The sequence below is a fragment of the Nomascus leucogenys genome, chromosome X, assembly GCF_006542625.1.
Source record: "Nomascus leucogenys isolate Asia chromosome X, Asia_NLE_v1, whole genome shotgun sequence".
Taxonomy (NCBI): Eukaryota; Metazoa; Chordata; class Mammalia; order Primates; family Hylobatidae; genus Nomascus; species Nomascus leucogenys.
The window spans coordinates 5,721,250-5,739,356 of record NC_044406.1 but is presented as its reverse complement, the minus strand read 5'-3'; the positions used below and the strand labels follow the sequence as shown (position 1 = coordinate 5,739,356).

The window sequence follows — 18,107 nt, the reverse complement described above, 5'->3', positions numbered from 1 at the left end:
TTATTACACGGAAAGAAAAGAAACAAGGTGGTGTAGATTTCATGTTCTAGGTGGGACACCTGCATTTGAACTCATGCTTACCCATTATGAATTCTGTAACCTGAGGTGGGTGTACCTAACCTGCAAGCCTCACTTGCCTTACCTGTGAAATGGGAATGATGAGAACATCACCTGCTGCACAGGGACCACTGGCAGCACAAAATGAGGTAAGATGCTGGGACTCAGAAACTGATATCCCCAAAGATTGCATTTTGACATGCTAAACCGAAGAAGCCTCAAGTCTCTCTAACCTCCCCCTCATCCCACACACAGTTTCTCCCATAGAAGGTGAAGTTCTTTTATCTGCCTAAGATCCAGAGCCTCCCAAGAAGAACATTTTTTTCCCTTCCCCTCCCTGTAATTTCATTGTCTGTTGCAGAAAAGAAGACCAAGACATGACTACCCCTGAGGAGACCCTTTTCCAAGTACGATGACTATCTCCAAGGATCATTTAAATTACAAGTTAATCTCTGTTCCTGTATCCAATAATTCTCCCTAGCAATCATTTATTGCCCCTCAACAGAACTCCTCTTCTCCCTGAGCCGCATAACCTGTTTTACCAGGATCCAAGCCCCCATCATACATACACACAGACACACACACACACACATATATATATACACTTTTTTTTTTTTCCTGGAGTACAGTGGTGCGATCTCGGCTCACTGCAACCTCCGCCTCCCAGGTTCAAGTGATTCTCCTGCCTCAGCCTCCCCAGTAGGTGGGATTACAGGCGTGCACCACCATGCCCGGCTAATTTTTGTATTTTTAGTAGAGACGGGGTTTTACCATGTTGGCCAGGCTGGTCTCGAACTCCTGACCTCAGGTGATCTGCCTGCTTCGGCCTCCCAAAGTGCTGGGATTACAGGTGTGAGCCACCATGCCTGGCCCAAGCCCCCATCCTTTCTGTAACCTCAGGATGGTGTATAAGCTTCTGGACCCCATTGGGAGGTTGGGTCTTCATTATGAAGGCTCTTGTGTATGCACATTCAATAAATTAATATGCCTTTTCTCCTACGAATCAATCTGCCTCATGCCAGTGATTTCTTGACAACCTTTATGGGACCAAAAGCCTATGGCTCCCACAAATACATGTGCTATCAGGGCCCAGTATGGGGCCAGCTCTCAATGTTAGTCACTCTGATGATTAAAATCATGTTGACCACCCCGTGAATTCGCACAGCAGAATCGTATCTCCTGGATTTCAACTGCCCTTGTGTGGTTGTACTGAGAAGCCCCTTCTGCAGCTCTCACAACATCTGTATGAAGTCAGTCTTTCTCTAGCTACTATAACAATATGAGACACAGCACTCACTCAGCTAAGAATGAGGCAGTAAGCCACAATCACGGGCAGTAGAATTGGTGTACAGTTACATAATAAAGGTTCTTGGTCACTGAATATGCCTTCCCAGGCTTAGAGAAACCTGCAGTGGAGAAAGTGATGATCCACAGAATTACACAGCCCTCAAACATGTGGAGAGAACACGCTCTGAGTGACTGAGATGCGCCCTCACTAGTTAACTGCTTCCATCTCAGTTTTCCTTTGTGCAGGGAGTGTTTCTTCTGAAGCAAATATCCCCCTTTTATTTTATTACATAATTATTCAGAATGCAACAGTCCCGTCCTGTGTAATAAGGAAAAGCCCTTCTTGGAAAGAAGAAATATTCTTCAGAACACTCATATGTATTGGATTTAGAAAACAAAAACTTTCTTAAAAATTCATGGAATGCTTAGGGGAAGGATTTTATCTTTTGGCCAAAAACAAAAAAGCAACACAAACATCTATAAATCAGGAGCTAAGGCAGGTCTCGAAGATTGAAAATACTCTCCAAATACTTTAGAGGAACTAGTAGTGAGACAACACTGGAAGTTAGACTTTCTAATGAGTCAGGCATGTATGTCATGCTAATTAAATAAAATTTAATCAACAGGTGTGATGAGATCAGCGTGAGGTTGCTTGCTAGCCAACAGAAGTCTTAGAGTTGCATAAGCAGCCTGACACATCAAAATAGAACACTCATTAAAGAGAGAAAATATTCTACTGATTTACACTAAGATGTGAAAAATATAAATTGATTTATGTGTAACATTTTAGAAAGGAAAAAATAAAAGGAGGCAGGCTTGTATTGGTATATGTACAAGCCCTAAGCGTAACGCATTCTTCTTATAATTCTTGTTAGAGAGAATGTTCTGGTTTTGTTTTTCCTAGTTAGTATTACAAATGGTACTCACTCTCATTACTTTATAGAATCACAGACTGTAGAGAAAAAAAGAACCTCAGAACTCGCCTAATTTGAATCCTCCTATCAAGATGATAGAGGAGAGGCCTGAAGATGTAAAACATCTCCCAAATTCACGGAGATAATTAAAGAAACATCTAGAAGCTGGAAGAAGAGCCCAGTCTTGTTTCTTAAGAAGGTGCTCCTTCCGTGATTTAAAACAAAACAGAACAAAATTTGTTCTGACAATCACCATAGTAGGTGACCACCACTGCCATCAATTTGCTGCTTTAAACAAACAAACAGAACTGGGAAGCAACTTTCATGGATTTCCAAAACATCTGGATCCAAAGGTTAGAAACTATTGAGTTATTTCACCAAAAGAAATGGAAGGAAGAATGAGAGAGAGAAAAAGTAAAAGGAAACAAATACATGAAAATCTTTAGCAACCTGGGTGAATACTGAAATATGGACAAAACGATCTCTTCTGTCACTCTGATACTGTCCAGATGGGCCCAGCAATGTAAAAGTAAGAGGCAATGCTGCTAGAAAAGACTGGAAGTTGTGAGAAGTTACGAGTGGACTGGAATGCTGATTTTTCACTCCTTTGCGTAACTCACACACTAAGGCCTTCCCTATCTCATTCAGCATGAGGTTGCATGCTAGCCAACCCTTTAGCTGTGTACAGCTAAGAGACCCCAGGTGTAATCCCCCATCCTGGGATCTCTGAGCTCTGCAAGAGAAAATAAAAGCATAGGGATGATGATGTCCTGTAGATATGGAAGACATGCATTTTAACTTAAACAAAGCTTCAGTAAGGAAGTCTTCCCAATGTCAGTGAAAAATGCCATGTTTCTCAGAAATAGGGTTATTTGCTCAGGAAGGGAGAGAAGGAGTTTGGAGAACAAGCAAAGTTTTGCTATCGTTAGATGCAGCAAGAAGAACATGAGGACCTCGTCACTGTTGCCCTGAGAGCCAAGGCTGTAGCCAGCTGCAGGCATTCTGGGTCCAAAATCCATCACATATCTAACTGCTAATGACAAGGCATTGTTCATATTTCATTGTTGATAGAATAAAGGATAATAAGGACTAAAGTTTTGTCTCTTTTCGTCCATGAATCTCTTCCATCTGCAGCCCACAGACTAGACTTCCCCTGAAATGTGTCCACTAGCAACTGCAGACATGCAAAAGAGGGTAAAGATATATCTATTTTTTAAGAGACAAGGTCTCTGTCTCCCAGGCTGGAGTGCAGTGGTGCAATCATAGCTCAGTGCAGCCTCAACCTCCTGGGCTCAAGACGTCCTCCCACCTCAGCCTCCCAATTAGCTGGGACCACAGGCATGTACCACCACACCTGGCTGATTTTTATTTTTTGTAGAGATGGGGTCTCCCTATGTTGCCCAGGCTGGTGAAGGTGCTTTTTGTATTCTATTTACCTTTCAGGATCAATGCATTTTTGGTTACCTTCAAAAAACCCCATACATTTGCTGTCTCTAAAGGCATCAGGAACAAAGATAGAAATACACAGGAAAGAAAACACAAGGAGGCAAAGACTTAGCAGCTTTCTAAGCACTCACTGAGGAGAAACGTACCCACACTCCAGTCCATTTCCTCAACAGCATCCCCGTAGACTCCGTGTTTACTTTTGCCGGCAAAGTCGTTGCTGGAGAACAGGGCCGTGTGCACATGGAGGTAGGACAAGACAAGCAGGAATGGAGTCTCGGTGTTCCTGCGAAAAAAAAAAGGGAGGAAAAAAAAGACCACAGATAATGTAAGTATGTCTGCCACCATTCTGATTAGGATCCACCTATTATCATAGCAGGCTATTTGAAAATTCACAAAATACTACGAGTTAATTGCCTAATATGGTATCTTCTGTCAGAGAAAGGTAAGTCTCTGTTGTGTCTCTATGAAGTGACTTATTGTTACCCTCTATGCATCAGTAAGTGAAGAATTATGTTATTGAGACATCCCCCAAAGACCCAACTCAGGAAGAGATTTAAGAGAAAATTGCCTGTATTTGCTTTTTGTTGTTGTTGTTTAATTCTGTTCTTCCTTCTCTATATGGTGATTAATATGAATTCAAGCACCTTGAAAATAGTATTTCTTTGGGAAAAAAATTATACACAAACACACATACACGCACTAGTAGACTACCTTTTAAAATTTTTAATTGATATATGCAAACAATTATACAAATATATATACAAATTTTGTATATATGTATCATTTGATATATACAAATAATTCTTGTATAGACTTGTTGGGGACAATGCAATAATATATGTTTACCATGTGGAATGATTAAATAAAGCTAATCAAAATATTCATTTTCTCATATAGTTGTCATTTCTTTGAGGTGAGAACATTTAAAATCTACTCTCTCAGCAATTTTGAAATATATAATACATTGTAATTCACTATAGTCACCATGTAATGCAATACATCCCCAAACTATTCCTCCTGTCTAACTAAAACTTTTTATCCTTTGACCAACATCTCCCCATTCCCCATCCACTCCCCTAACCCCAGTCCCTGGTAACTGCCATTCTACTCTCTGCTTCTAGGAGTTCAACTTTCTTCTTAGATTCCACATAGAAGTGAGATCTTGCAGTATTTGTCTTTATGTGTCTGGCTTATATAACTTAGCAGAATGTCCTCCAGGTTCATCCATGTCGTCACAAATGACAGCATTATGTTCTTTTTAAAGGTGAATAGTATTCCATTGTGTACCTTCAGTTGTCGACTACTTTCATCAATGCTGTTTAAACTCCAACTCAACTTTGTGTTCTACCCTCTTCTATAATACAACAAGTCTCCCAGAATGAACACTAAATGGTCAATACTGAAATTTTCAAAGTTAAATAGAACATTCATTCAATTGGCCTAAACCTCTTGAGAGAGTGGAATGATATTGCAAACATATTCCTTAATTCAGAGAGCACCTAAACCTTCATTTGAATTGATTAGAATGCACAGATACTGAAGAGTTGTAAGTCACTGTCAATGCGTGGCCTTTGCTACAATGGGCTGTGAGTGATGTTGCTATAAGAAGGTATGAGGTTTCACAACTAAGTCTGCTGATAGGGATCAATAAGTCCCATGGGTGCTTCTTCACATCAGGTTGCCCTCTGAGAAATGCATTTAGTGCTGTGTCTCAGTTTCACATCGTAGGCTCAATCTTTACCTCTCGTCTGGGAAATAATTAGCAATTCCTTTCTGCTTAAAGAGAATACTGGGTGAGAGGCCTTTTTGAAGGCTATCAGGGAAGAGGACAAGTGTCCACTTCCCCAGGGTTGGTGAGAGCTCTGAGAGATTCGTGCAAGAAGCTGCAATGCTTAGAGGGGACAGACACACCCTAATGACAGCCCCTGCCTCACTGCCCACTCCCCAATGTCTTCTTCTGTGATTCAAGCTCTTCCTTTAACTACTTCTGTGAACTTGGGTGGGTTCCTTAAATAACTACACTTCAGATTTATTATCAAAACATGAACAGTCCTGACGAAGCCTTATGTTGATGCCAATACTCTCACACAGCCCAGCTTCTACCCCAATATGGTAACCAGTCCCAAACACAGCTTGCACATTCACAGCTCAGTGCTCTGCACATCACCATCTCTCAACCTAAAACTTACTTCCCCCTCTCCCTGGCAAGCAGTCATTGTTCAGAAGCCATCTCCAATGCCACCTCCTCTGAGAGCCTGTTCCCCTTTTCCAGGCAGTCCCATCAGGGCTGAGCACCATGGGGCATTAACCTTCCATTGAATCTCCAGGCCCTAGTGCCATGCCTGGCCTGTAGAAGATACTTAATAATATTGCCAAACAAATGAGAATGAATGCATGGATGGGGGCAGGAATTCATTTTCTTTTTTTTTTTTTAATAGGAGAAAGGGCATACAAATTCATTTAACGTGTACACATAGGAGCCTTCAGAATGAAGACCCAAAGATAAAGGGGAAATTGACTATTTTTATGCTTAGGTTCAACAAAGTATGTACAGCCGTGTAGAAATAGGATTGGACAAAAAGGGCCTGATCTAATGCTAATGAACTGAGTGGGGAAAGCCGGCAAGGCCTGTCTGTCTAGATTGTTCTTGGCCTCTCTGAGCAGCGTTCCTTCTTTCTAAGTGTGGGGTAGGACCTTCTCTGGAATGGTAGTGCTAGGACCCACAGTCAAGGTAGGTCGGGGAATTTCTTTATGGCCAGTTTTTACATAGAAAGGACGAGGAAAAATTGGTCCTATTTTTCAGTCTTATGACTTGATTGAGGGAGAAGGGGTTCTGGTCTTTATAACCTGCCTTGGGGAAGAGGGATTCTAGTTTGTATGGCCAGCCTCAGGGGAGACTGAGACGATTCTCTGTCTTCAGAATTCTCTAGTTTCCCTGTTGGGGCTCAGAAAACGGAACCCTAAAACGATATTGTTAAGTATTCCCTACAGGCCAGGCATGGTTCTAGGGTCTGGAGCTTATTTTTTTATTATTATTTTATATTTGAGATAGAGTCTTGCTGTGTTGCTCAAGCCAGAGTGCAGTGGCATGATCTCAGCTCACTGCAACCTCTACCTCCTGGGTTCAAGCGATTGTCCTGTCTCAGCCTCTGGAGTAGCTGGCATTAAAGGTGCACACCACCATGCCTGGCTAATTTCTGTAATTGTTTTAGTAGAGATGGGGTTTTGCCATGTGGGCCAGGCTGGTCTCAAACTCCTGACCTCAGGTGATCCTCCTGCCTCAGCCTCCCAAAGTGCTGGGATTACAGGTATGAGCCACTGCACCCAGCCCGGAGATTCAGTTTTCATTAGCAAATGCTAATAAAGCATGTGTTCACGACACCAGAGCCCTTTATGTGCTCTCTTCTCCCACCAGACCACCAGGCAGGAGGTGTCATTTACATCTTGGTGCTCCTGACACCCACAAACTGATTGGTAGGTGGCATGAATTCAGCAAATCTCTGTTATTGGATGAAATACTGAATCTGCTTTCTCAGCATTGGCAGCCCCACCCGGCAGTCAAGTGAATGACAGGGCCTTGGGAATGCAATGTGAATTGCATTGTGAATGGTTTATGTTGCATATGGTTTAGACTTCTGCCTAAGTCTCTTGTTACTTAGAAGGGATGTGGTTTATGTAACGGTTGCTCTAGAGCAAGGATTCCTCTGCAGAACTTCTGTCCTAAATCTCTTGTTACTTTGAAGGAATGTGGTTTATGTAACAGTTGCTCTAGAGCAGAGATTCCTCTGCAGAACTTCTGTCCTTAGTCTTTTGTTACTTTGATGGGACATGGTTTATGTAACAGTTGTTCTAGAGCAGGGACTACTCTGCAGAACTTCTCTCCTAAGTCTCTTCTTACTTTGAAGGGGTCATCTCCTATGGTCCACATCTTTACCAGCCAGTAAAAGTTCAGAAGACTATATATATATATATATATATACACACACACACACACACATATATATATACACACACACATATATATATATACACACACACACATATATATACACACACATATATATGTAATTAAATTAATTTTTCTTCTACATATTTCTGGCTTCCTTAACTTCTCATGATAGCCAAAAACATTCCAAATTTTGGACTGGATGTCACAAATACTAATAAGTTTTCCTGGAAACAATAAATGGATGTATGCTGTTCTAAATGCATTTTGTATTTTGCTAATGTTAATATACCTTGGGCTCCTCGAACTGCTCACACCTATGGCTGTAACACTTCCCTTTTAAGGTCAGTTCTTACACTTATTAACCCCTACTCCTTTGAAAGAGAAAATTAGCACAAAACAGCACACTTTGGGTTAGAGCTAAGCCAGGCATCTCCAGTTCTCTGAAAACAGGCAGATCAAATCTAACAAGTTATTGGTAATCATTAGTACCATGTTTTATTATCCCAGTACTTGGTGGCAAATTAGGTACCCCCCAACCTTTTTTTTTTTACAAGAATATGAAACAAGGAAATGTTGTTAATATCTCACAGTCAAGAAAGTTAAAAAAAAAATCCTGAGTGGCTTGTCCCACCTCTCACAGGAACTGGAATAAGAAGGCATGCAATGAGAGCCCGCTGGACCTGGTCTATAACATTCACTGTTAGATCTCAGAAAGAAAACAGGACATACTACTGCTTAGATGGAAGAACTGTAATTGTCATCCTAGCTGATGACTTACATATGAGCATCTCTACCAAGCCATGTGTTTGGCTCCTTCTAAGAGAAGATGCCCTTGAGGAACCTGGAGGAGCTGAAATGGAGCCACAGTATGTTAGAGAGCTTGGCCACACAGGGCAGACTGTGAAGCCTCCATCCTGCTTATTATGGGGAAAGTTTACTCACACCTGGGCAAATTGCACCTCCTTCCCCAGAAGCAGATTGTGTTCCCCTAAATTGGCTTAGATTCCTCAAAACGAACATGAAATTACAGTCTTTTGTGTTCCTAAATAGAGAGTTACATTATGTATGAGAACAATCTCACTGCAATTTCACTCTCATCTGTTCTCCCATTTATTTTTAGATTTAAAGTTAAGGAAAATAGATAAGAAAGCTTAAAAAGTCAATCTCCCAAGCACAGTACATGGTCATACAGGATGTGAGTGACAGAATTTGCTGAGAACGAGCAGCTATTGCATGGATTGAAATGCCCAGCACTGGGCTCCAGTCCAGTTTCAACTTGGATTCTCCAATTTTGGATAGCAGTCCTCTTGCTCAAAAGTTAAGCAGAAAAAAAAAAAGAAGAAGAAGAAGAAGAAAGAGACATCCATCAACATGATTGGCAGGATCATAAAATTGTGGCATATTAAAATGTGAGGTGGAAATAAAGAGATAAATGATAAAGATGATACAACCGGCAAATAATAAAGCCTGAAATAAAAGCTGGTTCATGAGGACTGAAAGAACAGTTGAGTCAAAGACCTGAGCTTCAGGGTTCAATCAAGGCTACAGAACATGACCTTTGTCTTGGAATGCAGGGGAATCCTCCTTAGAAGGGGAGAAGGGAATTAATGTGTTTATTATCAAAATTCACATTATTTATGGAACTCGTTTTCTATCATCTCTCTATAAAGCAGTGGTTTTTCATCCTATAGGGGTGACATCAGAGATACCAGCATCTTTATGTATACTCTGTGCATCGAGTAGAGTTGATCAGGTTTGACATACAAAAACAAACAGAGAAAAGCATACTTGGCTTGCAAAAACACTGTTCCAAGATTTACCATCCAGGAACAGAAGTGAAATCAACGGTGCATGGGAATGTTGGCTAGACAGACATAAATCAACTGGCTTTCCTGCACACACCTGGGGTGTAACTGACAGCCTGTGCCCAGGTGAAGGAATTCTTGCTTTGTGATATCCTTTGAGAGACCAGGAAAGACCATTTGCTTCACACCCAGGCTCAGGAAGGAGATCTGGGTTTCCCTTCCTCTCTACGACCTTGAAAGCTGAATGACACATCAGCAAGTTGGTGGAAGAAAGATTTCTCAATAACAGCTTAACTCCTTTTTTATTAGCTGGAGTACTTCAGTAAACAACTCTTCTGAAAATTTATTGCCACTGTCTTGCACACTGTGAGAAAAGATAGAACTTTTAGCTACTACATGCCTGCGCTCCATTTGTTAAAAATACAGAAGACAGCCGTGAGCCTTTCCAGCAACATGTAATCATTCCAATCTCAGAATCAAAAGATTTACATTCTATAGAGGCAGGAGTGAAAATTCACGCAAGAAGACGGCTAAGGCATTTTTTTTTCTGTCTGCCATAAAGTATACTTTTGATGGTCTTCAGAATAATAATCTTCATCTGAGTGTCTGACCTTTATTATTGTAGTATTGTTCCAATTACAGTGGGCATAGGGAATAACGGGAATGCAAATAGGGACGTCTGTGAATTCCTTCTGGCTACCTTCTGCTGCTGGTAATTAGAGTATGGCATGAATCAGACAGCGGTATCAACAGTCGCCGCCCCCCAACCCCCACGAAGTTCATGTGACCACCTCTGCGTGCAGCAGGTGGATTTATACATCGGCTGTTCATGTCTTCCATCTATGAGTTTTGTAGTTATTAAGCAAATGTTCTGCTGACACACAATACCAGGCACTAGAAATATAAAGAGAGACTGGACCGGACCCTGGTATCAGCAACCCACAGTTCAGACGAGAGCATTGACAGCTAGTCTAAGCTGTCTTAAATGCCCCACTCAGTGCTGCAGAGAATGAATTCAGAGAAGGAGAACTTATCTCAACCTGGCAGGGGTCAGAATTTGCTCCCAGAAAGAGGTAGCTTTCAACGGTTCACATAGCATGACAGTGTTTGTGAATGCTTTCCATAAACATGTAGGCTTTTGAGCTATTCACAGGTATGATATTCAGAGATACAGAAATGTATGGCTGGAGAGGCATTTCCAGGGTCAGGTCTAAGTATTCTTTATCTATGCCCCAGTGAGTTGGGAATGCCACGGACCCACTATATCTAGTATGGCAAAAGACGAACATCCCTCAGTACCTGTATTGTTACAATATCCTCAGCCTGAAACCAGAGGTTCATTCAAAAGAGAAGCCCTCCCCTCCTTTTTTTTTTTCAGAGACAGGGTCTTGCTCTGTTGTACAGGCTGGAGTGCAGTGGTGCAATCATAGCTCACTGCAGCCTACAACTCCGGGGCTTAAGAGATTCTCCCACCTCAGCTTCCTGAGTAGCTGGGACTACAGGTGTGCACGACCATGCCGAGCTAATACTTCCTGATTTTTTGTAGAGACAGGGTCTCACTATATTGCCCAGGCTGGTCTTGAACTCCTGGTATCAAGCAATCTTCTCACCTCAGTCCCCCAAGTAGCTGGGACTACAGGCACACACCACCATGCCCGGCTAATATTTCTTTATTTTTTGTAGACACAGGGTCTTGCTGTATTGCCCAGGCTGGTCTTGAACTCCTGAGCTCATGTGATCCTCCCACCTAGGCTTCCCAAAGTGCTAGGATTACAGGCATGAGCCACTGTGCCCGTTGCCCTCATTTTTAAATACATATCCCATAGGCCCACAAAAGTTAGAAACAAATCATGTGTTATCTACAGTTATTGAATAATGTGACTCTTTGATAATTCTTTAATTATTTAACTTCCATTTTTGAATGAGCATCTGTGTGTGTCCCTGTGTATTGCCCTTAATGTTTAATCTGATTTACTTTTCTTACCATGAATTAAAATCAATATCACCCCATTCCTTTCTGGCTTACACTCTTATCGAAACTAATGAAACCTCCTAAAGATCCCTTTATTCAAAAGACACTTTGAGCCAAATCACAGCTATTCATCACAGCCACTTACACTGGGGTCCAGCTGGAAATGGGAGAGGCTAGGCTGGAGGCACCCCATAAATGCATTTCAGGATTGTGACTGTGCCAAATGGTGACAGCAGTACATAGACCGGGACAAAAGGTCGTATCTTCTTCCAATAATACATTTATCAGCTTTCATAGATTTTAGGGAATTATGATTACACAAGCAATGCTTGTAGAGAGGAGTATTTATTTATCATAAAAGTACAGACCATAGGAAATGGTAGGAGAGATTCTTCCCCATGGCTCTCCACTAAAGGTATAATCTTTTCATGTAGGTGTTTCCCCCCAACCCCTTGATTACTGATACTTTCCATTATGCTGATGTCTTGGTGTGTTTTCTGTGGAGAGTTGTCAGGGAGCAGGGTTTATTGTTTTCAGAACAGGAGATCTTACCACTCCGGGAAGTCAGAGATTAAAAACAGAACTCTACATAATTTCCAAATTTTCGATTTGTTATCCATAAACCCTTTGCTAAAAAAATTCATTTATAAAGAACAAGAGTTATCCTACACTGAGCTTGACTAAAACTTATTAGCTTTTATTGAACTTCTAATTATAATATCTCAAAATATATGTACATATATTTAATATATTGAGACAACTTAATAAACTTCAGCCTGGAGAACCTTATACTAATGGCAAATTCCAGATAATCTATAAATCCCATAACTGTATAACATACTATACAGATTATGTAGGTGTGTATAAAGTCATTGCCATTCTTGGAAATTTACTGTTCGAAGTGAGCATGTATATATCTTCAGAGAAAAACACGAAGTGATTTACCTAAACTTAAATATTTTTCCTAGCAATGTAGCACTGTTTCAATGAATTCAGAGAAGAGGTCAACATATCTGGTTTTTCACAAAGCAGAGTGACCAACATCCATCTCTTTCTACTGAAGACATAAAACATGAATCTCATTCTACCCACCAGCATGACACCTTTTTAAAAATTAGCCTTGACTTGAACTAAAGAAAAAAGCTGTTTGTGAATAAAATTAACTTGCTACATTCACCCATCCTTACCCTTTATTTTCTTTTCAGAGCATCCAGGTACTTCTTGATTAACATAGTAATGTTAACACTACTGATATTCAAACTTATCTATAAGAATTACAGAGATGCATTCTCCTTCCTTGAGCATTGGACCTAGATTCCTTCATCTGGAGGAAGGTGTCGAGACACTCATACAGTGCCCTAATCTTCTTCCAACTAATCCTCACTCGGACTAATCCTCACTCAATAAGTCTACGCACTAGAGTAGATGGAAAACATTCCCCCAACTGTTTACGAAGCATTCCAAAATTCAAAAGTTTGAGCTAGTTCTGTTTAAATTCAGCCTCTACTCTTTATTACCTGTGGAGCTTTGTTCATTCAAAGGATTTCAGCTTCAAAGTTTCTCCACAGTAAGACATCTATTTACCGACCTCATGAGGTTGTTATGTGGTGTGAAGGAAGCAATGGGTGTGGGAGGTGCGCAAAACAATGTGTGTATCCACAGCACCTGACGTATAATTGGCAACCATTCCACGGTGTCCATTACACTTGAACACATCCCATTATGTGTTACCATTTCTACTGTGCACCTAAGTTGGATCTGCTTTGCATTGCAATGAAGACAGGGATGGCAAAACCCAAAGCTGTGATAATGGGATGACCCTACAGGGCACATACAGAGAGTTGGGTATCTCTAAGAAATTTATAGTTCACTCCTTTATGCAAGAATAACAAGGATTTCTGGCTAATTAAAGTGTATTCAGGATGACCCATCTCCTGAATTACTATACAGCGTATAACATATGGTGAGCTAATTATCCAGCTCTCTAATAATAGAAGCATCTCCCCCAGATAAATTTATCCCTGAATGAGTCAATTAGGGTGAGGGATTGTGGAGTGGATGGTTATATATTCTAAATCATCGCTCTCCTCAACTTGAAAATATGTGCTTGGAATCCCAGGCCACAAACTGGGTTTGACTAAGTGGACCTCATTTGCAAGAATCACAAACCAATGAAGCATCTTTGCCTTATGCCTCCTTGTCATTCCTACCCTAATATTGCAAGCTAGCATCTCAGGAGCAACCCTTGAATATAAATCATATCAGTAACAGTGTAGAGAAAGGCTATAAATTTTAGAAGTAGGAGTTTTAAATCATTTTCCTCACCACCTTTGACAGATGAACTGAGAAGTAGCTGTGTACAAATATATGTGTGTGTGTGTGTGTGTGTGTGTGTGTGAGAAAATATCTAAACAAGGCACCAGTTGCAACTGGAAATTTTTAAATTTGAAAGCATTTGAGTAAATTCCACTAATACTACCATTGCTTTGATCAAGCATTCCTTTTTCGGCTGCTGAATAACTCTACCTCCATTTCTCACAGAGGTGGTAAGACCTGGCTAAATAGCTCAGGATATTCTGGATAATGAAATAACACATATAAATGTGTCTTCAGACATTGAATAAATGTTTTATGAACATGGTGGTGTCACCAATGTTAGGATTCTTTGGTAGCATACCAAGGCCATTCTCTCAGGACTCTTGGATATTATATTTTGTGAATCAGATAACTAAGCTAACACAGATAGACAGCTCTACCCAAGGATGATTGTAACAATGTGCTTTAAATCTTTGTATCTTCAGATAATGTATGTTAGAAGCTGTTTGTGAATGGCATCACAGTGTACAAGATGCTAGCATTTTCACTAATATTAACCATGCTGTGAGTGCTCCAATGTGGACAATAGCCATCTACACTAGAATCACCTATTTTAAAGAAAAAATCCTTTTGTTGTAATTCAATAACCATCCCTTCAACTTTGGTGCTGCCAGAACATCTTAAATCTCTAGTTCTAAAAGAAAATCTCAGCTCTCTAATAATTAGAGATAATTAAGATTAACTTGTCAGGCTTCAATATCCTCATGATCAACAAATTTGTTTTGGACCCCTCTCAAAATTACATACCCATTAAAATGACTTGTAATCATATGAATATTTATATACCTAATAGATTAAATAATTTCTGTCAAAATACATGCCATACAAAGTGATTCGCCCTGGAAGCCAAGTATCGTTTCTGACTATCCATTGTATAATGGACGCTGTATTAATGTCCACCTTGTCTGGTTTTGAGAGATTTGTGGTAGATGAAGACTGATATAAGGATGTCCAGCTTTCCCAGAAAAAACTTGTTTTCTGCCTTAAACAGACCGGCCCAAGAGTGCCGCTCCATCTTGGAATGGCTGTGCTCCTGTTTATCAAACACAGTAAAGCTTGCGCACTAGGTAAGAGCATGGTCAATCATGTAGACTGTGACCCATTGATACATCATGAAATTAATTTAGTTCCAAAACCAGATTATTGCCAAAAAAAAAGAATAAAATGGGGTAGAAAATATTAGGGCAATCACCCTAGTAAAAGAAAGATCATTTCCATAAGCTTTTGTTTCAATCACATATCTATGTGCATCTTACTAGATGATGATATAACTGAATGATGTATCTTATAAAGTTCCAAAGCTTTTACATGAGATCACCTGTCAGCATCACCTTCCAGAAAAATCTAGGTGACAAATAATTTCAGTGTTTCTGCACAGTAGCCAAAGCTCATACACGTACACGAAACCCAGTGTTTCTTAGAGTGTCCTATGAAACACCCAGTTTAGAATGTCTTGAGAAGCTTATTAAAATGCTGATGTAAAGTCTCACTTTGGAACTACTCTGTGACAGTCCCTAGAGTTCATCTTGGCCATCTTCAGCTGTAATAAGCACCTCTGGGGTTTTCCTTATGCAAAGTCTGAGGTATCACTTGTCTACCCCTGTAGTCCTGGACTCTTCCCTTTTCCCTTCTTTGTCTACCTGCAGGAGTCATAGTGATCCTATATTATATGCCACCACACACTAGGCTAGCAAAGGCCACCCTACAATGCATAGTTCTGAACCAAGCGCCATGCCCAGGAGGCAGGTGGCCAGCCCTGCAATGCCTGCATTTGGCTGTGTGGGCTGACCACAGGCACTGATAACTCTGCAGTATCTCTGTACAAATAATACTTGAAATAAATGTTCAGGAGTGTGACTGACAGCTTGAACTCTTCCTTCCTCTCTTAGGAATTGCACGACATCTTTCACCATGCCATTTTGCTGTGACCAGAATCCGATAGGTTTCTGCAGTCTCTGGTGCCTGGGTAAGACAGGCTGTCAGCATGGGCATGACATGATGCATCTATGGTTACTCACAGATCCCAACGTTTACCCAGGACAGGCACCCAGACTACAGGCATATTGCCCAGGAACGACTCATAACCCCTCCAGCATGTGCCTGTCAGCCCAAACCTGTGAAAATCATGACAAATAGCTCACGTCTTACCTGAATTCTGACAGATCTATAAATAGTTGCTTAAAGGACTTTTAGTGGCTATTATCCATCCCTGGGCAGAAAATTCTTTATTCTTTACATTAATACTTGCTGCTGCTGTACATGTATATCTCCTATAGCTTCCCTTGGAAATCAATTTCAATAATTTATCTCTTTGTAAGTTAAATACATATGTGTGTAAAGCACACACACACATATATATACACACACACCTATATACACACATATGTATTTACACATACATATATATACACACACACACGCAACACAACACCAAACTATAGTTTTTCTTTACTCTATTTTTCTCTGATGAAAATATTAAAATACCAATAAGCAGTATACTTCACATCAATGCTTCAAGTACAGACATGCATCATATAGTGACAGGGATATGTTCTGAGAAATGTATCATTAAGCAATTTCATCATTCTGCAAACATCGTGCAGTGCACTTACACAAGCCTAGATGGTACAGCCCACTGCACACCCAGGCTACATGGTAGAGCCTATTACTCCTAGGCTACAAACCTGCACCGCATGTGACTGTACTGAGTGCTGCAGGCAACTGCAATGCAATGACAAGTATTTGTGTATCTAGACATATGTACACATAGAAAAGGTACAGGAAAAAATACAGTATAAAAGATACAAACGTGGCCGGGCGTGGTGGCTCATTTGAGGTCAGGAGTTCGAGACCAGCCTGGTCAACATGGTGAAACCCCGTCTCTACTAAAAATACAAAAATTAGCTGGGCGTGGTGGCACGCACCTGTAATCCCAGCTACTTCAGAGGCTGAGGCAGGAGAATCACTTAAACCCAGGAGGGGGAGATTGCAGTGAGCCGAGATCGCACCACTGCACTCCAGCCTGGGCAATAGAGCGAGACTCTGTCTCAAAAAACAAAAAAGATACAGACGTACAGCTGCAAAAGGCAGCTCCATTATAATCTCATGGGACTTCTGTCATACACGTGGTCCACTGTTGACCAAAATATTACTATGCGGTATATGTCTGCAATCCAAATTTTATAATAAATTAGCCCCTTTAGTTTACACCTATCTATAACCTTGGGCAAATTCCTTCAACCTCCACTCACATAGCTGTAATATCAAATAATTCTTTTCTAAAATTCCAAGGCTGGTGTTGATTTTTCTCCTGGTGTGCCTACCTTTTTTACTTACAAATATCTGTTAAATATTAATTTGCCTAGAGTCTGCACTAACTAGATGTTTGCTCACATGTTCTTTTGTTCTTTTGTTGCAGAGTATGCCCTTTCTCTCAGCTGTTCATGAGGTTTCCATGGGGCTTTATTAAATGTCAGTAATTTCCAAACGCAGTCCTCTGTTCCAGGTTCACCCAAGCACTGCAGCTTTTATCCCTCTGACATACTTAGCTTCTCATAAAATTTCATCTGAAATATTCCTCAGCTTTAAAACAAATTTGAAAATCACTGCTTGCAGTAGGAAAATCACTGCTATATGTTCAGCAAGGCCGTTTCATTTTCTTCTTCCTGAAGACATGGGGAGACTGCCTCTTAGCCCCGTGTCAGGTCAGGGTGGAAACGTGGGGCCTGGTCTACATGCTGACCCCTGGGTTAGTGAAGTAACGAAAAGCCCCCAAGGGACCCTTCAACTCTTTTCTCCTGTGGATGCTATTGGGAAGGCCATCTATTGAGATGACAGAACCACAAGATATTAACAACCTGGATCCCTCAGTCTCCTCATGGAGCAAAGCTTCCCTAGAGCATCACCCAACCAGCAGTAGATTTTGCATGGGCAAGAAACAAATCTTCAAGTGTTAATCCACTGAGATTTTGTCAGTCTTCACTGACAAAAACAGAAACTGGCAGCAGAAGTGGGATGTTAACCAAAATAAAAATTTAAATTGTGTGGTGCTCCCTCAGCCGTTGGGCAGCTAGTACATACAGTACTCTCTGGAGTCAAGTCCCAGAGGCTGAAACTGAGAATACTTAAAATGACCAATGACCAGTTTATATATTTCACAGTTAAATGACAATTTAGATTTTAATAAAATCTGTTGAAACTGAGAGGTGGTGTGAACTATAAGAACTAATCATTCTATTTGTGTCTCCTCTTTAGAGGGAGGAAGTGATACTATCAATTGCAACTTTTGTGTAAGTCACTTC

At 40.7% G+C, this 18,107-nt stretch overlaps 1 protein-coding gene across 5 annotated transcripts in view; it reads right to left on the bottom strand.

The window, feature by feature from the left end:
- STS (steroid sulfatase) overlaps window positions 1–18,107 on the bottom strand; it is a 213,028-nt gene that overhangs the window by 76,928 nt on the left and 117,993 nt on the right. For all 5 annotated transcript variants that reach the window (XM_012500957.2, XM_030806567.1, XM_030806566.1 and 2 more), the window contains one exon: window positions 3,851–3,987. In XM_012500957.2, coding sequence (XP_012356411.1) covers window positions 3,851–3,987 — 137 coding nt within the window. The remainder of the gene's footprint in view (window positions 1–3,850; window positions 3,988–18,107) is intronic.